Here is a 23,685-nt window from a genome sequence, read left to right on the forward strand (position 1 = left end):
ATGCACTATGAGCAAGAGTCATTCCAAGATGCATATCAACCCGACGGCTATGGTGGAGCTCCTTGTGACTACCAACAACCACCACCATATGCCTATGAACCTCCTCCACAACATAGCCTTCAACCATACTCACAAGCCTCATACCACCAAACACCTTCATATGATCCTAACCCTTATCCACCGTACCAACCACCATATGAACCATACACAGAGTCACAATAATTCCAACCCAGTTACTCTCAAGAACCACCACCTCAATATACACCATCTCCATATCATTCTCAAGATGAACCACCACAACTCCAGCATCATTACCTTCACAACCCTTCTTTTCCCTCCAACCAAGCTCCTATGGATGATACACTTGGTGTCATTCTTCAAGAGCAACAAGAGCTTTAAACCACACTCACCTCTACCCTCACCGGTTTCACCTCTACCTTTCAAGAGCTTATATCCTGTCTACCTCCACCTTCTACCAACAACCAAAGCACCTTCTAACCTTCAAGCTTTAATGCAAATCCTTTTCAACCGCAAGATGAACTCTCTTTTCCACCACAATCCTCCATGGAAGAGTATTCATATTCATCATCCCAAGAGCAATATGATCCTACTCATATTAGCCAAGTGGAATAAGATCCAATGGATCATCTCAAGGAAGCAATGGATCGGCTCCAAGCAATCATCCATCGAAAGGAGCAAGAGGAAGGCCAAAGGACGCGCAAAACTATCATGGCTAACATTGCTAAAATTAAAGCCACTGTGAACTCATGGGATACATGCCACAAGCAAAGTAGTTCCACGGACGAATGTGAAAAATTAACCGAAGAGAAGAGCATGAAGGAGATTTTTGAATCTCAACATGAGAACAAGAAAATAGAGTGTGTTGTGCAACAAGTGGAAAGTATAGAGATTGTTGAAGAAGAAGCAGTGGGTGAAAGCCTAGGCGAAGTTGAACAAAAGGTGGATTCCAAGCTTGAGAACACTTCCACACCAAGTGATGTTATTGATGATTTTGTGAAAGTTGTTGAACCTTCTTCAATTGAGCATGAATTTGATGTTGAAGAGAATAATGTGCAACCTCTTAGGCAATATTGTGAATGATGAGAGATTGGAAGAGGTTGAGCAAGTGATAAATCCTATTATTGAAGATGATTCCACACCAACTAATGTGCTATTTGAGATTGTTGAACCTTTCTCATTGTGTTGTGAAATTAATGTTGAGGAGGCTAGAGCACAACCTCCAACACATGACTTGAACAATGAAGAATGTATAAAAGAAGTTGGTGAGCAAGGAATTGAAATTAAAGAAAGCTACCAAAAGGAAGTGGTTGAAGTTGACGAAGCTTGCCAAGAGGTGGAACTGGTCAAGGAAGAGCACAAGGGAGTGGAGCTTGTTTAATAATATTTGGCATTACTTCGATAGCTTTTTAATAAAAAAAGAAGGCACGACACGTGTGCGCGTAGGCGACGCGTACGCGTCACTAGGATACTACTGCTCTCTGGTACAAAAACCAGAGAGTTTTGCTGGAACTATGCTCGTTGGGTGCGAGGCGTATAACCAGGCCCACGCGTACGCATCGCCGATGCGTACGCATCACCCAAAATTTCTACCATCCGACACATGTGTGTAGACGACGCGCACACGTCATATCTGATGGTGTTTTTGTGGAAAAACGAATTCCCAACACACAAATCTAACCGGCAAGTGTATTGGGTCGCATCAAGTAGTAATAACTCACTTAGAGTGAGGTCGATCCCACAGGGATTGATGGATCAAGCAACTTTAGTGGGTGATTAGTTTAGTCAAGCTAACATTGAAGTGAAATTGGATGAAATGTAGCCAACAGAAAGTAATTTGACAAGAATTGTAAATGACAGAATGTAAATAGGAAGAAAACTTAAAGAGCAAGAAATGTAAATTGATAGAATCTTAAATGACAAGAAATATAAATTGCATCAAATGTAAAGGGGGCTGGGGTGTTGGAAATTAAAGAGAGCAATGAAGTAGAATTAAGAACAATTGACTGAAAAGAAAATTGCAGGAAAGTAAATTGGAAGCAATGTAACAGAAGAGTTGAATTCAAGCTCAATGTAAATTGACGTGTATAATTGCAGAAAAGTAAAGTTGCAGAAGAAGTAGAAGTGTAGAAGAGCAAATCAAGTTCAATGAAAATGAAACTGTGAATTTTGCAGAAAGGAAAACTTGCAGAATAAGAAAAATTGAAACAGAAAGGAAAGAAAACTCAGATCTGATTTTTAGTTCTCAAGTTCAAAAAAGAAAATGTAAACAAAGAGCTCTCTATTCTACTCCTAATGCTCCCTAATGGAGCCAGCCTTCTTAATGAAATGAAATTGATGCCTTTATATAGGCTTTACAAGATGAAAATGAAATTGAAATTGAAAACAAATTAAATGAAATTCCTAATCTAACTATTTCTTGTGCCTTTGAGTAATGTCAATGAGTCTTGCTTGCTTTGAGGCTTCAAAGGGCTTGAATTAATTGAGTCAGATTGTACTTATGGTGGGCTCTTTTGGTGTGTGAAGGAATGGATCTAAAATGGCAATTGAATAAAAATTCAACCCATGGTGCACCTCCCAGGGGAGCTTTCAGTTAACTAAGTTAACTGAGCGCTCCAAGTCTTGGTCCCAGGGCTCAATTTGTTGCGTGCATTGCTCTAGAGTAGCGCTCAGTTGGAATTTTCTAACTGAGCGCCCAAACTTGTGTTCTTAGCTCCTTTGTATTGCACACCAAGCTCCTTGTGGCAAGCATCAGGGTAGCGCTCAGTGAAAATGTTTTAACTGAGCGCCCCTTACCTTAATATAGCGCTTTCTTTGGTAAATTCAAGGTGCTTGGTTCGAGCCTTAATGAAGACAATTCAGAGCCTATTTTCCTTGGCCAAGTGGAGTACTCCTTCCTTGCAAGAGATGAGCTCCTTGGTTCGAATCCTACTAGTTGCATTTTGTGTACTGCGTCTTGCATTTTCTTTGGGAGATAGCACGATAAAGTTAAAAAAATTAACTGAGCGCTCCTTTGAATCAAGCTTCCTTGTAGCGCTCAGTTTGGTTTCTCAACGCAGCGCTGTGGCCTTGCTCCCTTTCTTGGGCATGCTTCCTTGGATTTGTAGAGCGCTGCTTTTCCTTGGCCTAGCAATGATGTAGCGCTCGGTTATTAAAGCCAACGCAGCGCTCCAATTGGTTCCTTCATTGGCCTTTACATGCTTTTATTAATAATGCTTAGTAATGCAATGCTTTAATCGTTAAAGCCAATGCAAGCATATAATACATTATCAATTGCCAATTAGCTTTAATAATGCATGCTTTCATTAAATGCCGTAGCATTGCATTCATTAGCTTTACTAATTAAATATTTCATGCATGCATTCATTAAATTCATTCGGCCATAATTAAATGCATGCATGCATAAGTATTAACGCATGTGTATAAGGCCAAGGCTTCATGGTCATGGGCCACGCTTTTAGCCTAAGACATCAAAGTGTGTTCTAACTTTAAAGGATGTCCAAAATTCTTCTTTTCTTCTTTTTAGTTTATTTTGTGCTTTTTTGCTTCTTTTTCTTCTTATTTATTACAAAATTTATAAAATCAAAAGATCAAGGAAATATACCATTTAAGCACAAAAGAATGCAATATTTGAGCACAAATCATAAATTTCTTGTATGAAAGAGCATAGAAAAACATGACATGATGACATGTCATCAATATCTCAATGCTGTAATGCTAGTACAAAAACCAGAGACTTGTGATGGAACCGTGCGGCTACTGTGCGCAGACCTCACGCGTACGCGTGCCTAACGCGTACGCGTCGATAGCATTATCATCAACTCACGCGTAAGCGTGATGGATGCGTACACGTCACTTCTCTATCCCTCTTGGTCACGTGCACGCGTGACCCATGCGCGGGCGTCGCGTTCGCACCCTGTTTCTACCTTGTTTCTTTTCCTTTCTTCTTCTCTGTTCTTCCTTTCTTACTTTCTTCTTCTCCCTCTCTTCACATTTTCACTTCTCATTTTTATCCTCTTTCTCTTCTTTTGTTTATTACATTTTAACTTTGTTGTTTGTTCCTCTTTTATTTTCTATATTTGTTGTTTTAACATTGGTGTTGAATTTTCTTACTCAACTGTTGAATATTTCTTGCATTGTTTTGGTGCTTCTTGACTTGTTTGATATTGTTGGGTGCTGATACTTTTAAATCAATATCTAATCTCTTGTGATACTTGCATTCTTTGTGCATTGATATGGACTCACATTGTCTTTCATACTCCACTTTTTCTTAGTTATTATTTGCAAATTTTGCCCCACACATAAGATTAGTGCTTTAGTCCTTCCTAACTCATTATTCTTTGTTTTTGTGCTTCATTATCATTGAGTTAGGATGGGACCGAATACTCTCATGCTCATCGATCACTAATTTTGTCTGTGTCAATTCTCATTTTAATTTGATGTTTCCGAGTATTCTTTTCATTTACCTATGCTTCGACTTTACTCATTCATCAAGTGTTTGTTGATATGCCATTCGCTTATATTGCTCTCTCACTTACATGTTGTAGCTACTATGTAGTTGAGAATTCCACTCTTATTTGGCATTAGCCCACCTATATTATATTTATTTTGATATCTTTGTTTGTAGACTAGTCTTCTTCCTTTTTCTCTCCTTTCAAGCTGGCCACCAAGACGGAACAGGAAAAGCTTCTAAATGGGGGCGAACCACGAGTCCATCCGCACAATTCTTTGACGAAGTTCATCAGTTGCAGCAACCCACCTGATCCACCCTGCTCATCTTTGCATGCACCGAGGACGGTGCAAACTTTAAGTGTAGGGAGGTCAAGACCGACTTCCATAGGTAACTACTTCCTATTCCAACACCAAATCTTAATTTTCTTTCTTAGCTAGTTATTGCATTGCATGATAGATTGCATGTTCAGTTAGTTGCTTGCATTTATGTTCTACTTGGTTGAAGTGATAATTTCTTGTCCAAGAAAATATTTTAGAGCATTTCACTAATTTGAATTAAAAATTTTGTTAAACTTACTTGAAAAAATTTATTTTTGGAACATGGTTTTAGAGCTCGAACACACAAACCCATTGAGATTTTGAGCCTATTTGATTGATTGCATCTTATCAACCAATATTTTGTTTCGGTGTGTGTTGTTCACTCTAAAATTGTGATCTTTGTCTTGCTTGATTCTATATTTTCATTGTTTGATGAATGAATGCATTTATATGATTGAGGCCCTTGTTTCACTAAGCTCACATATCCCTATGGCCTTACCCTTTTCATCATCTTTTTGCAACCCCATGTTGAGTCTATTTTACCCCATTTGTTCTTTATTTTAGCACATCATTAACTCTAAGAAGAAAACAATGAATGTCCTTATTTTGAATTCTTGGTTAGCTTAGACTATTGAGAGTATATATGAATTAAGTGTGGGAAAATTGGGTTTGGGAACATTTAGTTTAGGAATTGGGTATTGTATATTTTTTTGAAAATGTGAGAAAGATAGTTGAGCACATATTCTTATATTCAATACCTTAATCATATGCATTGAGAAAAATAAAAGCAAAAGAAAAACCAAAAATAAAAGAAAAAAAGAAAACAATAAAAAGGGGATAAAATGTCCCAAAATAAATGGTGGTAGTAATGCATATGTATTGTACTCAAATTTGGGATGTATGAATATGTGGAAAACATAGTTAATGGGTAGTTAGATTTTGTATTTTGATTACATAGAGTATCTTAGGTTAGGTGGGAAGTTTAGGTTAATCAAGATTCGAATTTTAGTCCACTTGACCAAATATATTCTGATGAGCGGATAATTTATACGCTTTTTGGCATTGTTTTTAGGTAGTTTTTAGTAAATTCAAGCTACTTTTAGGGATGTTTTCATTAGTTTTTATGTTAAATTCACATTTCTGGACTTTACTATGAGTTTGTGTATTTTTCTGTGATTTTAGGTAATTTCTGGCTGAAATTGAGGGACTTGAGCAAAACTCTGATAGGAGGCTGACAAAGGACTGCTGATGCTGTTGGAATTTGACCTCCCTGCACTCGAAATGGATTTCTGGAGCTACAGAACTCCAAATGACGCGCTCTCAATGGCGTTGGAAAGTAGACATTCAGAGCTTTCCAGCAATATATAATAGTCCATACTTTATTCGGGAATTGACGACGTGAACTGGCGCTCAACGCCAGTTCCATGTTGCTGTCTGGAGTAAAACGCCAAAAACACGTCACGACCCGGAGTTGAACGCCCAAAACACGTTACAACTTGGCGTTCAACTCCAAAAGAAGCCTCAGCTCGTGGATAGATCAAGCTCAGCCCAAACACACACTAAGTGGGCCCCGGAAGTGGATTTATGCATCAATTACTTACTCTTGTAAACCCTAGTAGCTAGTCTAGTATAAATAGGATAATTTACTATTGTATTAGAAATCTTTGGTCTCAGTTTTATTTTATTATTCATCTGAGGAGACTATTGATCACGTTTTGGGGGGGGCTGGCCATGCCTGAACCTTTCACTTATATATTTTCAACGGTGGAGTTTCTACACACCATAGATTAAGGGTGTGGAGCTCTGCTGTACCTCAAGTTTCAATGCAATTACTATTATCTTCTATCCAATTCGATTTATTCCTATTCTAAGATATTCGTTGCACTTCAACTTGATGAATGTGATGATCTGTGACACTCATCATCATTCTCACCTATGAACGCGCGTGATTGACAACCACTTCCGTTCTATCTTAGACCGGGCGCATATCTCTTGGATTCCTTAATCAGAATCTTCGTGGTATAAGCTAGAATTGATGGCGGCATTCATGAGAATCCGAAAAGTCTAAACCTTGTCTATGGTATTCCGAGTAGGATTCTGGGATTGAATGACTGTGACGAGCTTCAAACTCCTGAAGGCTGGGCGTTAGTGACAGACGCAAAAGAATCAAGGGATTCTATTCCAACCTAATTAAGAACCGACAGATGATTAGCCGTGCTGTGACAGAGCATTTGGACCTTTTTCACTGAGAGGATGGGATGTAGCCATTGACAACGGTGATGCCCTACATACAGCTTGTCATGGAAAGGAGTAAGAAAGATTGGATGAAGCAGTAGGAAAGCAGAGATTCAGGAGGAGCACAACATCTCCATACACCTATCTGAAATTTCCACCATGGAAATGCATGAGTAACTTTATCTTTATTTTATGTTTATTTACTCTTATTTGATTTTCCAAATTCCATAATTTATTTAAATCTGCCTGACTGAGATTTACAAGATGACCATAACTTGCTTCATACCAACAATCTCTGTGGGATCGACCCTTACTCACGTAAGGTTTATTACTTGGACGACCCAGTACACTTGCTGGTTAGTTGAACGAAGTTGTGACCACACATACCAAAGAGCTATTATCTCGAATTAAATTTCATACAAGTACAAAGAGTACGGATCACAATTTCGTCCACCACATTCCTACCTTGACTCTAACCCAATTACAACCCTTGGAAAGACCTCTTGATATATGTAGTCATGCATTAAATTTATGTTGATTGGTAGAAGAAGACTAAGTCTTACAAAACAAGATTAGTAGAGAATCGAGAGAATCGATCCTCAAACACTAGAGTGATCAAAGTGTATACACTTTCGGTGAGGGATCGATGCTTAATTCTTTGTTCCTGACTTTCACGAGTTTTCTTCTTGCAAATCTAACTATACTTTATTTTATGATTTCAATTAGTGGAATCAGTTCATATTTGTTCTTAAAAGATTTATTTACTTTTAACCAAGTATGTAGAAGTATTTAGCATGTAGTTGCATTTATATAGATAAATTACATTACATAAATCTCACCATTTTTCCTTCACTCTTTTGGTTCCCTTGAGCTTAGCATGAGGACATGATAATGTTTAAGTGTGGGGAGATTGATAAACCACTATTTTATGGTATATTTTAGATTGAATTTAGTAGATTTTATCAATTATTTTCACACTTATTCATGTAAATTGCATGCTTTTAAGTTTCCTTACTAATTTTGTGCTATAATTGAAAACATGCTTCTTTGGCCTTAAAATTGCTAATTTGTAATCTTCTCTTATTATCATTCGATGCCGTGATATGTGTATTAAGTATTTTGAAGTTTTATAGGACAGGAATGGCTTAGAGGATGGAAATGAAGCATGCAAAAGTGGAAAGAACACAAGAATTTGAAGATTTGAAAAGCTGGCCTCGATGCACACGCATGGATGACGCGTACGCGTGGCAAGTTCAATATCCAGTGATGCGTACACATGGCTGACGCGTACGTGTGACAAACGTCACGTGCGTCAGTTACGAGAAAATGCTTGGGGCGATTTCTGGGCTGCTTTTGACCTAATTTCAGGCCCAAAATTGAATACAAGAAGCTGAATAGTGGAGATGGGAATCATTCATCATTCATTCATTCACTTTTACACTTTAGGTTTTAGATGTAGATTTCTAAAGAGAGGGGCTCTCTCCTCTCTCTAGGTTTTAGGTTTTCAGTCTTATTTCTTCTTAGCTTCAGAATTTCATCTTACTTTAATTTAGCTTTCTTCTACCTTTTATTGTTCTAGTATCTTAGTTTATCTTCTTTTGTTGATTTCTTTATTTTCCCAATTTAGTTTATGAACTCTTCTTGTTAGATTCAATTTCTTTTTAATGTAATTTGAGGTATTTCATGTTTATTGCTTCTTTTTTTAATTGTTGGTTATTGATTCCTTACATTTGTTAATCTTAGATTTTACTATTTCTTATTACTTTTCTATGCTTTTATTTTGTGCCTTCCAAGTATTTGATAAAATGCTTGGTTGGATTTTAAAAGAGATTTTTATGTTCTTGACTTGGATTGATTAATTAGAGACTCTTGAGTTATCAAAATTCTTTTGTTGATTGGTGATTGAAAGTTGCTAGTTTGCTTGAGCCTCACTAAATCTAGTTTTTGACTAGAACTTGTCAACTTAAGTCGATTTCGCTCGCTTGGCTTTCCTTCATTTGTTAGAGGATAACTAAGTGAAAGCGATTTCCACTTACCATCACAATTGATGATGATAAGGAGGATATGAATTCCAATTCTCAATCCTTGTTAGGACCTTTCTTAGTTGTTAGTTTATTTTTCTCGCAATTTATATTTTCTTGTTCATTATTTCAAAACCCCAAAAAGAAGTACATCATAACCAATAATAAATACACTTCCTTACAATTCCTTGAGAGACAACCCGAGGTTTGAATACTTCGATTTATTTTTATTGGGGTTTGTACTTGTGACAACCTAATTAAATGTTGACTGAGGATTAATTGTCAGTTTAGATCTATACTTGCAACGAAGTTATTTTGAGAAATTTTTTTCTGACATGTTTTCTCCGTCAATCATTATCATATCACATTATTATTATTATTATTATTATTATTATTATTATTATTATTATTATTATTATTATTATTATTATTATTATTATTATTATTATTATTATTATCAACATAAATGGATCATCATTAAGTTAACAACTTGCCGTTAATAAAATCATTAGATAATGAATAAGAATTAGAATTGTATCAATATAATTAAAATCAATATAATTAAAATGATTAAAAATATTTTCAAGAGATAATTAGTTTAATAATGTACTAAATATTGATTTTATATAATTATAATAAAAATATTTTCTTAAATTAGTATAATTATGCATTATTCATTAAATACTAATTGCAATATTGTAATATAATTATAATAAAGATATTTTTTAAAAATAAATTTATTTAGAGAAATATAAATTGGTTATTAATAACTGGTGCCGTTATCATATCATATTATTATTATTATTATTATTATTATTATTATTATTATTATTATTATTATTAAAATGATTAAAAATATTTTCGATTGATAATTGATAAGTAGATTAATAATGCATTAAATATTGATTTTATATAATTATAATGAAGATATTTTCCTAAATTAGTATAATTATGCATTATTACTTAAAGGCTAATTATAGTATAATTATAATAAAGATATTTTTTAAAATAAACTTAGAAGAGAAAATAGTGCATTCATTTTGGCAGAAAAATGAATTTATGAGAAATCGACACCTCACTTCTATTAGCTGGGGAAAAACTCAGTTTTAGTATATTAAGTAAATAGATTATATATAACTTTCATATTGACAATTAAATTTCAGTTGCTACACAAATATTATATTTTAGGTAATGGTACTTCTTTTATTATTTTAAAATTATTATATTTTTAAGATTATTTAATTATGTTTATTTTTCTAAAAACATTGTCATGATTAAAGAGTAACTAATATTCGTTTGTGATAGTCTAAAATTAAAAAAATAAAAAATATAACATTAATATTCTGAGTTTTTCAGACCATGTTTGCCTTACGTATTTTCTATTTCTTATTAATTACTATTTTTTTTACACTTAATTATTATTAATTTATATCAATTAAAATTTATAACTTGAAAAAAATAGATACGTATCTAAAAAATAAACAAAAAATATATTTTCTTTTTAGTAAAACATTTATGTTGCTTTAGCTTTTTTCTGCATTATATCTAACATTTTTACTATAGTTAAAAGTTTTACAGATATAATAAACTAATTGTTATACTATTAAATATATTATTATAGATAAATTATTAAATATAAATTTGTAAAGAATATATAATACTTAGTTAGGTATCATAATCATATTTAAAGGTAACTAAAATTTAAATGATTGAAATTATTAAAGGTTAAATATTTTACACTTAATCAATTTTAGTGTTGTTATTGAAATTAAAAAAAAGGACAAGTTGTTAATAAATTCTATATTTAAATTTAAATTTGAGTAAGAAAATAAAAAAATATTTTAAATTTTATCTCACTAATAAGAGTTAATTTTAAGATAAGAAATTACTTTGTATATCATATTGTAGGATAGTATGGTCATTTGTTATTTTTTAACGACAAATATTGTCAAATCAAATGGTGTAAGAAATTAAAAAGAAATATATTTATCAGTTCAGGAAATACTAATTTATTTTTTAATAGAATAAATTATATATTGAATAACAAAAGTTGTTATTGGTTTCTCTTCACACTAACTAATACTCAACGATAATATTTTGGTACACTATGTTACCAAGAATAAATTTGGTAATGACATAAGTCTATAAATTTAAAAATTTAAAAATTATGTCATAAAATGTGAAATTTTAACAAGGAACAATGTTGATCATATTGTTTTGATTTCAAGAATGAATGTGATATCAACAAATAAATTTATCCCAGGTAAGATAAAAGTCCATAAGTATTGTTATTAATAATGAGATATTAATCTATTTTAAGATAAATACATTTTTTTCTACGAATTTTTTTAACTTGCATGTCAAAGACTAATCCACTACACATTGATACTCTATTTATTAAAGGTCTGCTGCTAACTAATGAATTGTTACGCACACATACAAGGCGAGATTCGAATTTCAAATAATTGCTTATGTAGACAAATGAGATGACCATTCAACTAATCCAAATTGATGAAGACAAATATTAATTATTTTTAATATTTTTAAGTTATAAAATATTTATAATAATAATTACTATATATATTTTTTGTTTAATTTTTTAATAAAAAATTTATATAACTTTATGTATTATCTCGTGCAGGGCACAGAAACATATACTAGTTAGATTTTTAAAAATATGGAATGTTACACACGTCATTACTAGAACGGCCGACTCAGCGTCAGAAATATGCTCAGAGACCACTATGGTGTCTTAGAGATAAATTTGGGAGACTATTATAGTGAAATTAAAACTTCGAAAACCAAAAAAATTCTATGAATTTTAGAACCGATAATAGAAATTTACTCCCATACAAAATATTATTATTATTATTATTATTATTATTATTATTATTATTATTAGAAAAATTCTATGGTACTTATGAAAGATTCCTTTAGCAGGTGAGGAAAAGTGTTGGCAAAATGTGAAAACGATACATGTGAGATCTTGAAAATTATGAGAAGACAAATTCTGTCAAAAAGAAAAGGCTATAGAATGTTGTAGGGTAATAGAATTAGATTAATTCTGAAAACATAATTGTAATTATATTATTGGGCCTGTTAGTGTGAAGTTGCGGTCTTTTTTTAGAAGTGTGTCAATGATACGAGTTTTTGGACTTCGAAAAAAATTGAGAATTCAAAAATAATAACAGTAAAAATTATATGGGATGAAATGGGCATTACTTATAATAATAGCATTGGATATTATATTAGAAGTAGTAATAAACATCTAAAACTTTATTATTTTTTCATAAAAACACATTTTTTATTTTATTTTTATATTAAAATGAATATTTTTTTACTAACTAACTCATTAGTTTATATTTATTATATTATCATATAATATGTGTATTTATCGAAAAATAAGATTAATAAATATTATATAATCTTAAAAAATATTATATTGTTATTAATAAAAATATTTGATTTTTTTATACATATTTAATTACATTTATATTAATAATCATGACTAATAAAAAAATATTTAATTTAAATATAAGTGTGTCTAAAATTAAAATAATCAGTAACAGGAATTATTACATATATTGATATATCATATATTTGATCTTCCTTATTTAATTATTCCACAACAATATATATAATTTAGTATAATTACGTATATTCATCCAACATATATCAAGCAAATCTCAAATGATTAATTTAATGTATAAAAATGACAACTGCTGTAATATGATTAATAAAATTATTTATAATTTTATTCTCCACCCTTTTATATGTTATTAAGATATTAAATAATCATTTTAATATTATTGTTTATCGAAGTCCAAAAATAATATATTGTATTTATTTTTTCTTGTATAATATTAAAAACAAGTTTTTTCGATAAATACATATACTATATGATAATATAATAAATATAAATTAATGAGTTAGTTAGTAAAAAAAATGTTTATTTTAATATAAAAATAAAATAAAAAATGTAATTTTATGAAAAAAATACTAAAGTTTTAGATGCTTATTACTACTCCTAATACAATATCCAATGTTATTATTATAAGTAATGCCCATTTCAACCTATATAATTTTTACTGTTATTATTTTTGAATTTTCAATTTTGCTCGAAACCCAAAAACCATATCATTAACACGCTTCCAAAAAAGGGCCGCAACTTCATACTAATAAGGCCCAATAATATAATTACAATTATGTTTTTAGAATTAATCTAATACTATTATTCTACAATTTCTATAGCCTCTCCTTTTGGACAGAATTTATCTCCTCATAGTTTCTAAAATCCCATATGTGTCGTCTCCACATTTTACTAACACTTTTTCTCACCTGCTGTAGGATCCATAAGCACCATATTATTATTATTATTATTATTGTTATTATTATTATTATTATTATTATTATTATTATTATTATGGTGATTGACTGAAATTGTAAATAGTTTAATTTTTCTCCATTAAACTAACAAGTGACAACTAACAAACAGACAGTATCCCCAATGAATGGTCGAATCAATCGGATGTAATTAGCCATTTTAAGAAACGCGTTGCCTTGTGTTGTAATGTTTCTTTTTCACAAAATTAGTGTGCGTAACTACCTACGTACAACGACCCTGCCAAGTAAGAACCTCTACCTCGCAGGTTCAATCTCCGTTTCCCCGATACACAAAACGATTACATTCACAATCATAATCCCAAATCTATTGGCCCTAATATTCTATTTCGTTTCACGACTTAGGGTTGCTTCCTAGATTCTCCTCTGTTAACACAAAAAGCTTCATTTTGTTTCCTTGGTAGCGGAGGATCAAGTTTGGTTTCTTTTCATTGCGGTGAGTAGTGTTGCCTTTAAATGATTCTATTAACATGATTTCATTAATTCCGATCTACATCATTCATGCTAGTGGTAGCTTTATCTGATCCATGTGGCGTTGCTTGCATTTTGCATTTTGCATTTCATGATTTGTTTGTATTTCTTCTTTGGTTGACTCCTATCCTTTCTTTCAAGTTCCAGTGATTGCTTCATTTGTTATAAGTTGTAAACATCTCTTTTACTTTCTAGCTAATTAAATTGTTAGGTATAATAAACTTATTACAGTGGCTTAGTAATGTTATACAATGCAGGGTTCTTATATGGTTGCTACTTCCATATAGCAATCGAGAACAAAAATGAAAGAAACCAAGTGAATGGGTAGCAATGGAGAATTGTTACAAGGCTAATGGAAATATACATAGAGTTTCAAGGCAGAATAAACATCCATTCTCCATAAGGGATCAATCATTGCCCTGCTTTGACATAAGAGTATTTTTAGTCAGAGTTTGCAAATCTGATCTTGATAATTCTGCTCCCGAGGTTCTCAAACTGAAATGTGTTTCACCAAATCCTGGCACACTTCTCAAAGTTAATGGCGTCCGCGCTGCTATGCAATCCGAGGGTGTTTCAAGCCTTCTCAAAAGAGATAGAGTAGATAAGAAATCAAAAGAAGTGACATTTGTAAGCACAGATAGTATTAAGATGAGTAGTAATGTTAAGTTTGAAGTGTTTGACAAAGATGTTCTGTTGGTTTCTGGGGTCTTAGAATTATGCAATAGCAATGGATCTGTTAATGGACAAAGATGGAGCATGAACTGTGAGTCAATTATAATTCCTGGAACTAGTTTCTTCAAGAGCAAGAAATTCATGTTGCCAGGTTCAACTTTACCTACAATAGAGGTCTACATTGCTGGGTCCTTCTTGGATACTCCAATTGTCTTAACAAAGACCCTCCACCTTAGTTCTCAGATAAAACACACAAGGATGGGGACATTCTCTACAAACCTGGAAAACGAGACAAGTGCTCCTTCAACATTTACTTTACAGGTTAACAAGTGAAAGGGGTTTTGCTTTTATTTCCTTCTTTTATTTTATTCTTACTAATAGTTGCATGGCAATTCTTGTACTAATTAAAGGCTGCAGATAACATGAGTGAAAAGCCTGAAGAGGAGGATAACAACATTGATTTGTACCAAAGAAGAGCATATGTTGCTGCTGAAGAAGAAGATGGAGAGGTATCATGGTTCAATGCAGGTGTGAGAGTAGGTGTTGGAATTGGTCTGAGTGTTTGCATTGGCATTGGCATTGGAGTTGGCGTGCTTGTTAAGACTTATCAAGGCACTACTCGCAACTTTAGGAGACGCCTATTATGATATTAATCTGCACATACATACGCAAATATAACATGCTTGATTCACTGATCAACTATCATAATGGACAATTATTTGAAAAGAAAAACTCATCACTTTGTATTGTGCACCATGTTTGTCATTACATATCCAATTGAAGTGGGGTCACGGGTTACTTACACCCAATCTAATTAAATCTCATTAATTACTCCTAAATTTTCCTTGTTGATAGAATTACTTTTTGTTACTTTAATAAGCTCCGTTTATTCCTCGACCTTGTTAGCTTCGGTATATGGCAAAATTGGAAATCAGCAAATAAAGGAAAAGTCTAGAGGACCAGTAACTTTTGTATTTTTTAGCCAGCACTTAATCATAAAAACAAAAGTGAGTGATCTCCTACCATTAAATATAATCTCACACCATTAAAAATACTATTGATGGCCAATTAATGGTTACAAAACACCAAAATTATTGGCCCCTAGCATTCCTCGCAAATAAATGATCTTGGCACTGTCACTCGAGCTGAATGGAGATTCTTATTCCATGAATACAACGGTAGGAGACAGATGTCGACCCAAAAAATTAATAGACAAAGACTTGTATCTTTAGTTGTTCTAATTAGCATACCGGAATTCTTTTGAAGAACAGGGTTAGTTGTTGGTGAAATTCATTATTGAGGGAATTAAAAGCAATATTATTAAATGGCGAATTGTAAAGCAATGGTTTGGTGGTGAGTTACGTTGGATAATCACGTTTACTTGGAATCTCCGTTCAGTCAATTAATCAAATTGACATGTACATATATATAGAGCCAAGTACAGGCATTTCACTAAAATTACAGCGGATTATTACGTGCCAACGTCCATTACAGTACTTCCAAGCTTTTGATGTGAAAATAAGATCAAGACACGTGCTCTCCAACTTCAACGTCAGCCTCAACCCATCAATTCCTTTATATGACTACGGTGGTCCAACAATTGAATCCTGTAATTTCTACGTACATGGTAAAACATAACAATGCATCCAATAAGAATAATAATTACTTAGGATTCCTACATTTGAAATGCGCGCTTTACTCATCAAATTCTTCTTCAGTCGTTCTTTCTTTCATTAACCTGATATGGACAGTGGAATTAGAAAGGATAATGTGTTGATTGATGACTCATTAATTCATAATGGTCCGTCCTAATGGGAACATTGGAAATGGCATTTGGCAAGCAGGGATAGGAGTGGCATTTCGGTAAATAAAGTGTCATTCCAAGCTTAAAACATAACAACTGAAAATGAACTCTGTTTCCATTGGCCTTTTCTTCTTTAGTCTTTATTATATCCGTTGATGATGAAACTTCAAAGTTGAAACCCCACTCTTCTTTTTTTCTTTTCCTTTCTCTTTTCCTTTTCCAAATTCCAACCATTCCGTCTCATTATAGTTTTCTCAGAAGCCAAACGCTCTTAATTAACGACAACTCACACTCCCGATTCCCGAGAGACTTCATTACACCTCCTCACTCGCAGCAATGGCAGCAACCTCCACGGAATCCACCGCTGGTGCTCTGCCGGAGCTGACCAACCGAACTACATTTCTAGGTCTGAAGGTGTACGTGCTAGTGCTGGTTTTTTTGGCGATCGTGGTGGCATTGTTGATCGTGATTTATGTGTGCTTTCGGCGTAGCAGCAGAAGCTCGAAGAAGGGGCAAATGCGAGTGAAGCACAGCTCAGGCGCGATCCCACTGGTTTCAAAGGAGATTGTGGAGGTTAATGCATTGGATCTCGCGGATCATCTCAAAATGGAAAAAGAAGAAGAAGAAGACACGGTCGTTGATGTTGATCCTAATCGGAAGCAAAAACAGAAGCAGCAGAAGAAGAAGAAGGAGGAATGTGAGATCAAGGTTGAGGGAATAATAGAAGGGAGTGAGAAGAGGAGGGAGGAGGAGTCGGTGGAGTCTTCGCCGAACATAGGGTGGGGACGGTGGTACAGCATGTCGGAAGTGGAAGAAGCGACGAATGGGTTTGCGGAAGGGAATGTGATCGGAGAAGGAGGGTATGGGATTGTGTACAGAGGTGTTCTTCGCGACGGTTCTGTCGTCGCTGTCAAGAATCTTCTTAACAACAAGTACGTTCAATTAATTTCATCTCTAACTCGTCAAGCTTCTGCTTATTCTCTTGTGCTCTGCATGGTTGATTTTCTTCTAAGTTTTAATTACCACCTATAAAAGTACAAACTACTATATGATTAATTTATGAGACCATCTTTTGGCAACTCTATGCTTCTTATAAAATATACATTAAAAATTGATAAAAAAAAATAGTTCAATATATAAAATATATGATTGATTTAATTATTGATTATTAATATAAACTTATTAATATTTTTGTTAATTATTATAATGTTTTGTTTATACTCACTTCGTCATTGACATAAAAATCATTTTTTTTCTTGATGCATGTGGTGTGGGACTGAATGGTGAAGTGGTGAGAGTTCCGTATTTACTAGTATTATATATTTATATACGAAGAATATTAGGTGACCATCAATTTTGGTATTTTCTAACCATCAATTGATTATTAATAATATTTTTAATGGTGTGAAATTATATCTAATGGTAAAAAATCATTCACTTTTGTTTTGATAGTTAAGTACTGGCCAGAAATCACAAAAGTTGCTAGCCCCTAGACTTTTTCTTTATATACTTCTATTCAATAGGAAAAAAAAAAAAATTACTTAATTGTATATAAAAAATTAATTCACATGATTTGTTTTCCTTTTTTTCATATAAAAAAGGATTTTTTTTTTAATCATTATACACATGAAACATGTGTGACTATCCTGGCTTTATGCTGTCTATGTTGCATAATCCAAAAGACTTTGGGACTTGTTAACGGAAAAATATAGGGTCGTGTATGGAAATGAATGACTACGGAAAATAATGACCAAGATAATAAGAGTTTAGGTGGAATAGCTATAAGCTATGGATCCCATATATAATTGTTGGTAAAATTTGTTTGGCGGACAGGCGGAGTATGGGGAAAAGAAAATGGTCACTTTGCACTTTGCTTTTGTTTTCTTTGTTACTTTTCCGCTGGCCGGGTAAGGGTAATGTTACTTTCCTCTTTAATCTTTTTTTTTCCCCGTTATATATATAAACAAAAAACTTCTCTTAACTTTTACTTTAATTTTCTTTATTGATCTTTTTTATATTTTTTTTTATTAAAGTATGACAGTACATGATAAAATCAATTTCCCAGAAACATTTAATCAGTAAGATTTAAAACCTACTTTAAAGTGATATATTCTTTGTGTCTTCCCAAAAACATTACCAGGCACATCATTTAATCCCAAAAAACATGTTTAAAAGACTAAAATAAAATAGAAGCAACGTCATCATTGACCGTGAACTAGGTAGGCCAGCTCGACGACTATTGGGTGTAGCTAACTTCATATTACCGCAAGCGAAAAAGTAACACAGAAATTCAATTATTCATGACTGAGCAGACTAAGGGTGGTTTTGGGGGGGTTCAAAATAGTATATCAAACAATTAGTGCTTTTCATGCTGGAAACTTTTACAGTCGTTCGTCTAGCTCTGTAGTATTTCAATACTTCATAATGGATCTGAAATTATTTTTATAATTCAAGTAATCCTATATTTCTAGATTATCTTACCTCCAATAATGCAACATCTATAATGTGCTTTTTCTTCCTCATCACCTAGCAAAGTAAAGGCCAACTGAAATTTATTGTGGTTATTCTGTTATTTTTGTAGGGGCCAAGCAGAGAAAGAGTTTAAGGTGGAGGTTGAGGCCATTGGAAAAGTGAGGCATAAGAATTTGGTACGTTTAGTTGGATACTGTGCACAAGGTGCTAAGAGGTAAAATGTTGTGTCCACATGACTTGTATTATTTTCTTTTGTTGTAATAATGTCTTTTTTGATTCAAATGTAAATGGTATGTCACTTTTGCTGACCACTCAGGATGCTTGTTTATGAATACGTTGACAATGGAAATTTGGAGCAGTGGCTACATGGTGATGTAGGCCCTGTTAGCCCCTTGACATGGGATATACGAATGAGGATTGCTGTTGGAACTGCCAAAGGGTGTGTTTTTCTCGTTTTCCTGTTTCGTTATATTCAAATACCATATAATATCCTAAAGTATCTCCCTTGCATTAATATACAAAAGTGAAAAAATGTATTATTATAACATGAATCAGATTAGCCTACTTGCATGAAGGCTTAGAACCCAAAGTTGTGCACCGAGATGTAAAATCCAGTAACATTCTTTTGGACAAAAATTGGAATGCCAAAGTATCTGATTTCGGACTGGCCAAGCTCTTAGGCTCAGAGAAAAGCTATGTCACAACGCGTGTAATGGGAACATTTGGGTTAGTTCTTCTTCAGTTATATCTTATGGCATAAAGTTTTCTTGCACATTGACGTTAATGAAATTACATTTTGTACAGATATGTTTCACCTGAGTATGCAAGCACAGGAATGCTCAATGAGTGCAGTGATGTGTATAGCTTTGGGATTCTACTAATGGAGCTAATTACAGGAAGAAGTCCTATTGATTATTCCAGACCACCTGCAGAGGTGATTCCATGATTATTTTTCATCAGGTCTTATTTCTGCCCACTATACGAGTTCTTATTGCTTTTTTGCTTGATGTGCATCAGATGAACTTGGTTGACTGGTTTAAGGGAATGGTAACAAGTCGTCGCGGCGATGAGCTAGTCGATCCTTTAATTGAGATTAAACCCTCTCCAAGATCTCTGAAGCGAGCTTTGCTGGTTTGTTTGCGCTGTATAGACTTGGATGTCATTAAGCGACCAAAGATGGGTCAAATTGTTCACATGCTTGAAGCTGACGATTACCCATTTCGTTCTGTAAGTCTTTCTTCTTTCTTATAACAGTAGGCCCTTCTAGTGATTCACTTTGATTAAATGATTTTTTGTAATTGTTTTGAATGAGTAGGAGGTTCATACATATAGAGAGAAAGACCCTTCTCCTTCTCATACAACTGTTGCTTTTCCAACAAGGCAGGTGGAGTCAGTACATAAACCAAGCTGGAGGAGATGATTGCGTTGCCTATAGAGACTACAGGGTTGCAGCTTGTGTAAACTCTGCTGATACAAACTATCAATTTGTTGTAATGTGAATTTTCACTTTTTTATGAAGAAGAAGAACAGGTGAGATGCCATTGTGAATATTTCTATAACAACATAGTTAATATATAGTTATTTTAATTAGGTGTTTAAAATGCGGTGTGGTATTGCATTATCATCATGAGAAGAAATGAGCACTGGCTTGTAAATATGTATTCCTCACGATATACCAATTCTATTAGTTTGTTAGATTGTTGACATTTAGTAAGGAGATTTCTTTTTGTAATAAATACATTAAAAAAAACTAGCCATCAAATGATATTTTTAAATATAAATATATATTTGATATCACATAAAACATAGACTTAACCGTAATCTAATAGCTAATGATTGTGTGTAAACAATTTTTAATCCGATTGAATTTAATATATTAGAAAATGAAAGTGTAGAGTTCTTTTTCAATACACACAACTCATACCACTAAAGTTGAAAGGAAATAAAGCAACAAATTTAGAAGCATTTCCTATCTTTTGTTTCTCACACAAGTTATTCGGAGAAACAAAAATGCCTCTCTGATTCGTAATTTCTTTCTGGTTGCGTTTCAAACAGAGATAGAGACTAAAAGACAGAAAGAGATTAGGAGATAGAGACTGAACTAAGTTTAAATATTATGTTTGACGTAAAGTATACAAAATTGAGTTATGTCTCAGTATCCTATTTAATTTAAAATAAAAACAAAAATTGGATTTATTAAAGTTATTAAAATACCATGTCCTCGAACTACGCCTGAGCAGTGAAGCCCACCTCCCTTCAACCCCGCCCCTGGCTACTCCACGGAGGTCGGCGCAGCAGATGATGTCCTCGTACGCATCACAGTGTCTGTAACGCATCTAAATCGCGCCAGGAATTCCTGAGAGTCGTGATTTCGGTGCCATTTCTTCCCACATCGTTGGAGATCACCACTACTCCATCCCTCTTCGTCGCATTCTTCCTCTCGTCACTCTTCCTCGTGTTCATCCCTCGTTGTCGCATTCTTCCTGCTGCTAATTGTTCTTGCTGCCTCATCAAGTTATCGCCGTCAATCGTTCTCACTGTTTTGCATTGATTGGCCGCTCCTTATTCTGTATCGGCGACTCCTTCCTCCCACAACTCGTGCTGTTTATCAGCGCTTCTCCTCCATTCCTTGTTTAGCGGTGGCGGTGGCTCCTCTTTGTCCTTATCGTCTCCTCCTGCTTCCTTTCTCTCTTCTACCATCTTCTATTCTATTTTTTGTCCCCTATTCTTCAATTTTTTGTATTATGCTTTTGAAATCCTCTTGTTTATGAGATTATTGAATCTAATTTTGAAATATGTTTATGAGATTGTTGCTATCCTTAGTATTATTGTTGTTGGTGGTGATATTAGATACATGATGATAGAGGTAGGGTGATAAGTTTAGGGCCGGCACATGTGTGAAAAAGTGTTGGTGTGAAGGATGGTTAGGAGTAGACTTGGACTATAAAGTTTTGAAACGAGAGCATGTTAAAAAAGAAATATTATTAAAGTTTCAATCTCTGTCCCAAAATTTCAGTTTCTTGCATTTCCGCTTTCTAGAGGTACTGAAGTGACTAAAATTTTGTATCCCAAGATTAAAATTTTAGTTCCAGTATCTAATCATCAAACACAATACTGAGTCCCAATCCCCAATCTCAATCCCAATAGTCCATACCAAATACTACTTTCCAAATCAAGAAACAAATATATTAGTATCACTCATAAGGCATCCATGACATAAGAAGAGATTCTTCTGGCCCTTGGTAAGGCGAAATCGAGGCAGAGCAGTTATTTTTCTCAATGATCGCCTTGCGAATATCGTCCAAAGAACAATATGAGCAGCCACTTTGTCACAACAAACCAAGCTTATCACTCTTAGTTGCTTGCAATTTCCACTATCCAAGTTATCCTATTGGCCATGATTTTCGGACAACAATCCAGTTTTTCTGTTAACTTATAACATCTATTTGAAATAAGAGAGAGTTATGTGTCCCGAATAAACAACCATGACAAATTCAACACACACAATGTAGGAACTTCAAAGCCAACCCAAAACAGTTCCAATCTTAATCGAGCTAAGTTAGTATGCTGAATCTTACATCACTTCCTCAAAACTTTAAGAGCACCTTCCAAAACGCTCTCACAACACCTCAAATCTATCATCTCCATGTTGGGGCAAACGGAAGCAATCATTTTGACACTTCCATCATTCAAAGATGAATTGTGAGCCAAATAGAAACCTTTTTCTTCCCAACATTTGTTCTCTCCATCCTGATCTCGGTTATCAAAGGACAGTTTTGCATGATGACAAACAAACTCAAATCAGTAAGCTTTTTATTCTCACTAAGTTTCACAATGTTCAAGCTACCAAGAAGCAAAGACAGCTCAATGACACATCGATCATCTAGAAACCTCGAGAGTTGAAGATCAAAATACTGCATATTGTTACACTTTCTCAAAAAAGAAGAGATTCCACCGTATCCATATCCCTAACAACCCCGAAGAGAGAGTTCCCTCAACGAAAGGCCTTCTTCCGCAACAACACTTAAGAACTCATCAGAAAAATGTGAATAAGATAAATCAAAGAAAGTCAAACCCCTCAAACTCACCGATGCATCAATGAGCTCCAATGTCACATTGCCCCTTGTAAATACCCTATTTATAAATAGACCGTGTAAACAGCTAGCAGCCAAAGACCCCAATCCGGGTCTCTCGTGAATCACATTGGCAATGCCTATATGTCTAAGATGGCAGGTTAGCTTCCATTTCTTACAACAACATTGGAACCAAACTTGAAACCAGAGGGGTGAGAATTCATAGTAGCTAAAGAATGGACTTTTGTGTGGTCTAGAATTCACAAATAAAAGCTCATTGAAAGTATAGCTTCTAAACCAACAAAAATCTTTTCGTACAAAAGATTGTTTGTCACAAGTAACAAACCCCTAATAAATAATAATCGAAGTATTTAAACCTTGGGTCGTCTCTCAAGGAATTGCAGGGAGGTGTTCTTATTATTGGTTATGAGTAAGTATCTTTTGGATTTTTTGAAAGGTTTGAACAAGAAATTTAGATGGCAAGAAAATAAATTAATAACTAGAAAAACTCTTGGTAAGGTATGAGAACTGAAAATCTCATCCTAGTTATCCTTATCAGTTGTGATGAGAATTGTTTATTGCTCCCACTTAGTTAACCCTTACTAAATAAAGGAAAGTCAAGTGGACTAATCAGTTTGATTCTTCAAATCGTAGTCAACTCCTATGGAAAGACTAGCGTTAGAGGAATCTAAATCAATCAGCAAATTCTAATTTTGAATCAGCATCGAGTTTGATAACTCAAGTGTCA

At 33.8% G+C, this 23,685-nt stretch overlaps 2 protein-coding genes across 3 annotated transcripts; both read left to right on the forward strand.

The window, feature by feature from the left end:
* Window positions 1-14,246: 14,246 nt before the first annotated feature.
* Window positions 14,247-15,257, forward strand: LOC130940162 (uncharacterized protein At1g01500-like). Its single transcript, XM_057868221.1, has 2 exons — window positions 14,247-14,909; window positions 14,999-15,257. Exons 1-2 carry the CDS (start codon window positions 14,247-14,249, stop codon window positions 15,233-15,235), a joined length of 900 nt encoding a protein of 299 aa, XP_057724204.1. The 3' UTR covers window positions 15,236-15,257.
* Window positions 15,258-16,632: 1,375 nt separating this feature from the next.
* LOC130941665 (probable receptor-like serine/threonine-protein kinase At4g34500) lies at window positions 16,633-20,535 on the forward strand. 2 transcript variants are annotated; one of them, XM_057870224.1, is made up of 7 exons: window positions 16,633-17,324; window positions 18,974-19,078; window positions 19,181-19,303; window positions 19,420-19,590; window positions 19,669-19,798; window positions 19,882-20,091; window positions 20,180-20,535. In XM_057870224.1, the coding sequence occupies exons 1-7, from the start codon at window positions 16,729-16,731 to the stop codon at window positions 20,282-20,284; spliced, it is 1,440 nt and encodes a 479-aa protein (XP_057726207.1). In that variant the 5' UTR covers window positions 16,633-16,728; the 3' UTR covers window positions 20,285-20,535. The 2 variants fall into 2 exon arrangements, with proteins under 2 accessions (XP_057726207.1, XP_057726208.1); XM_057870225.1 differs by having other exon boundaries at window positions 20,249-20,535.
* The last annotated feature ends 3,150 nt before the right edge of the window (window positions 20,536-23,685 follow it).

The sequence above is a fragment of the Arachis stenosperma genome, chromosome 7 (genome assembly GCF_014773155.1).
Source record: "Arachis stenosperma cultivar V10309 chromosome 7, arast.V10309.gnm1.PFL2, whole genome shotgun sequence".
Lineage (NCBI taxonomy): Eukaryota > Viridiplantae > Streptophyta > Magnoliopsida > Fabales > Fabaceae > Arachis > Arachis stenosperma.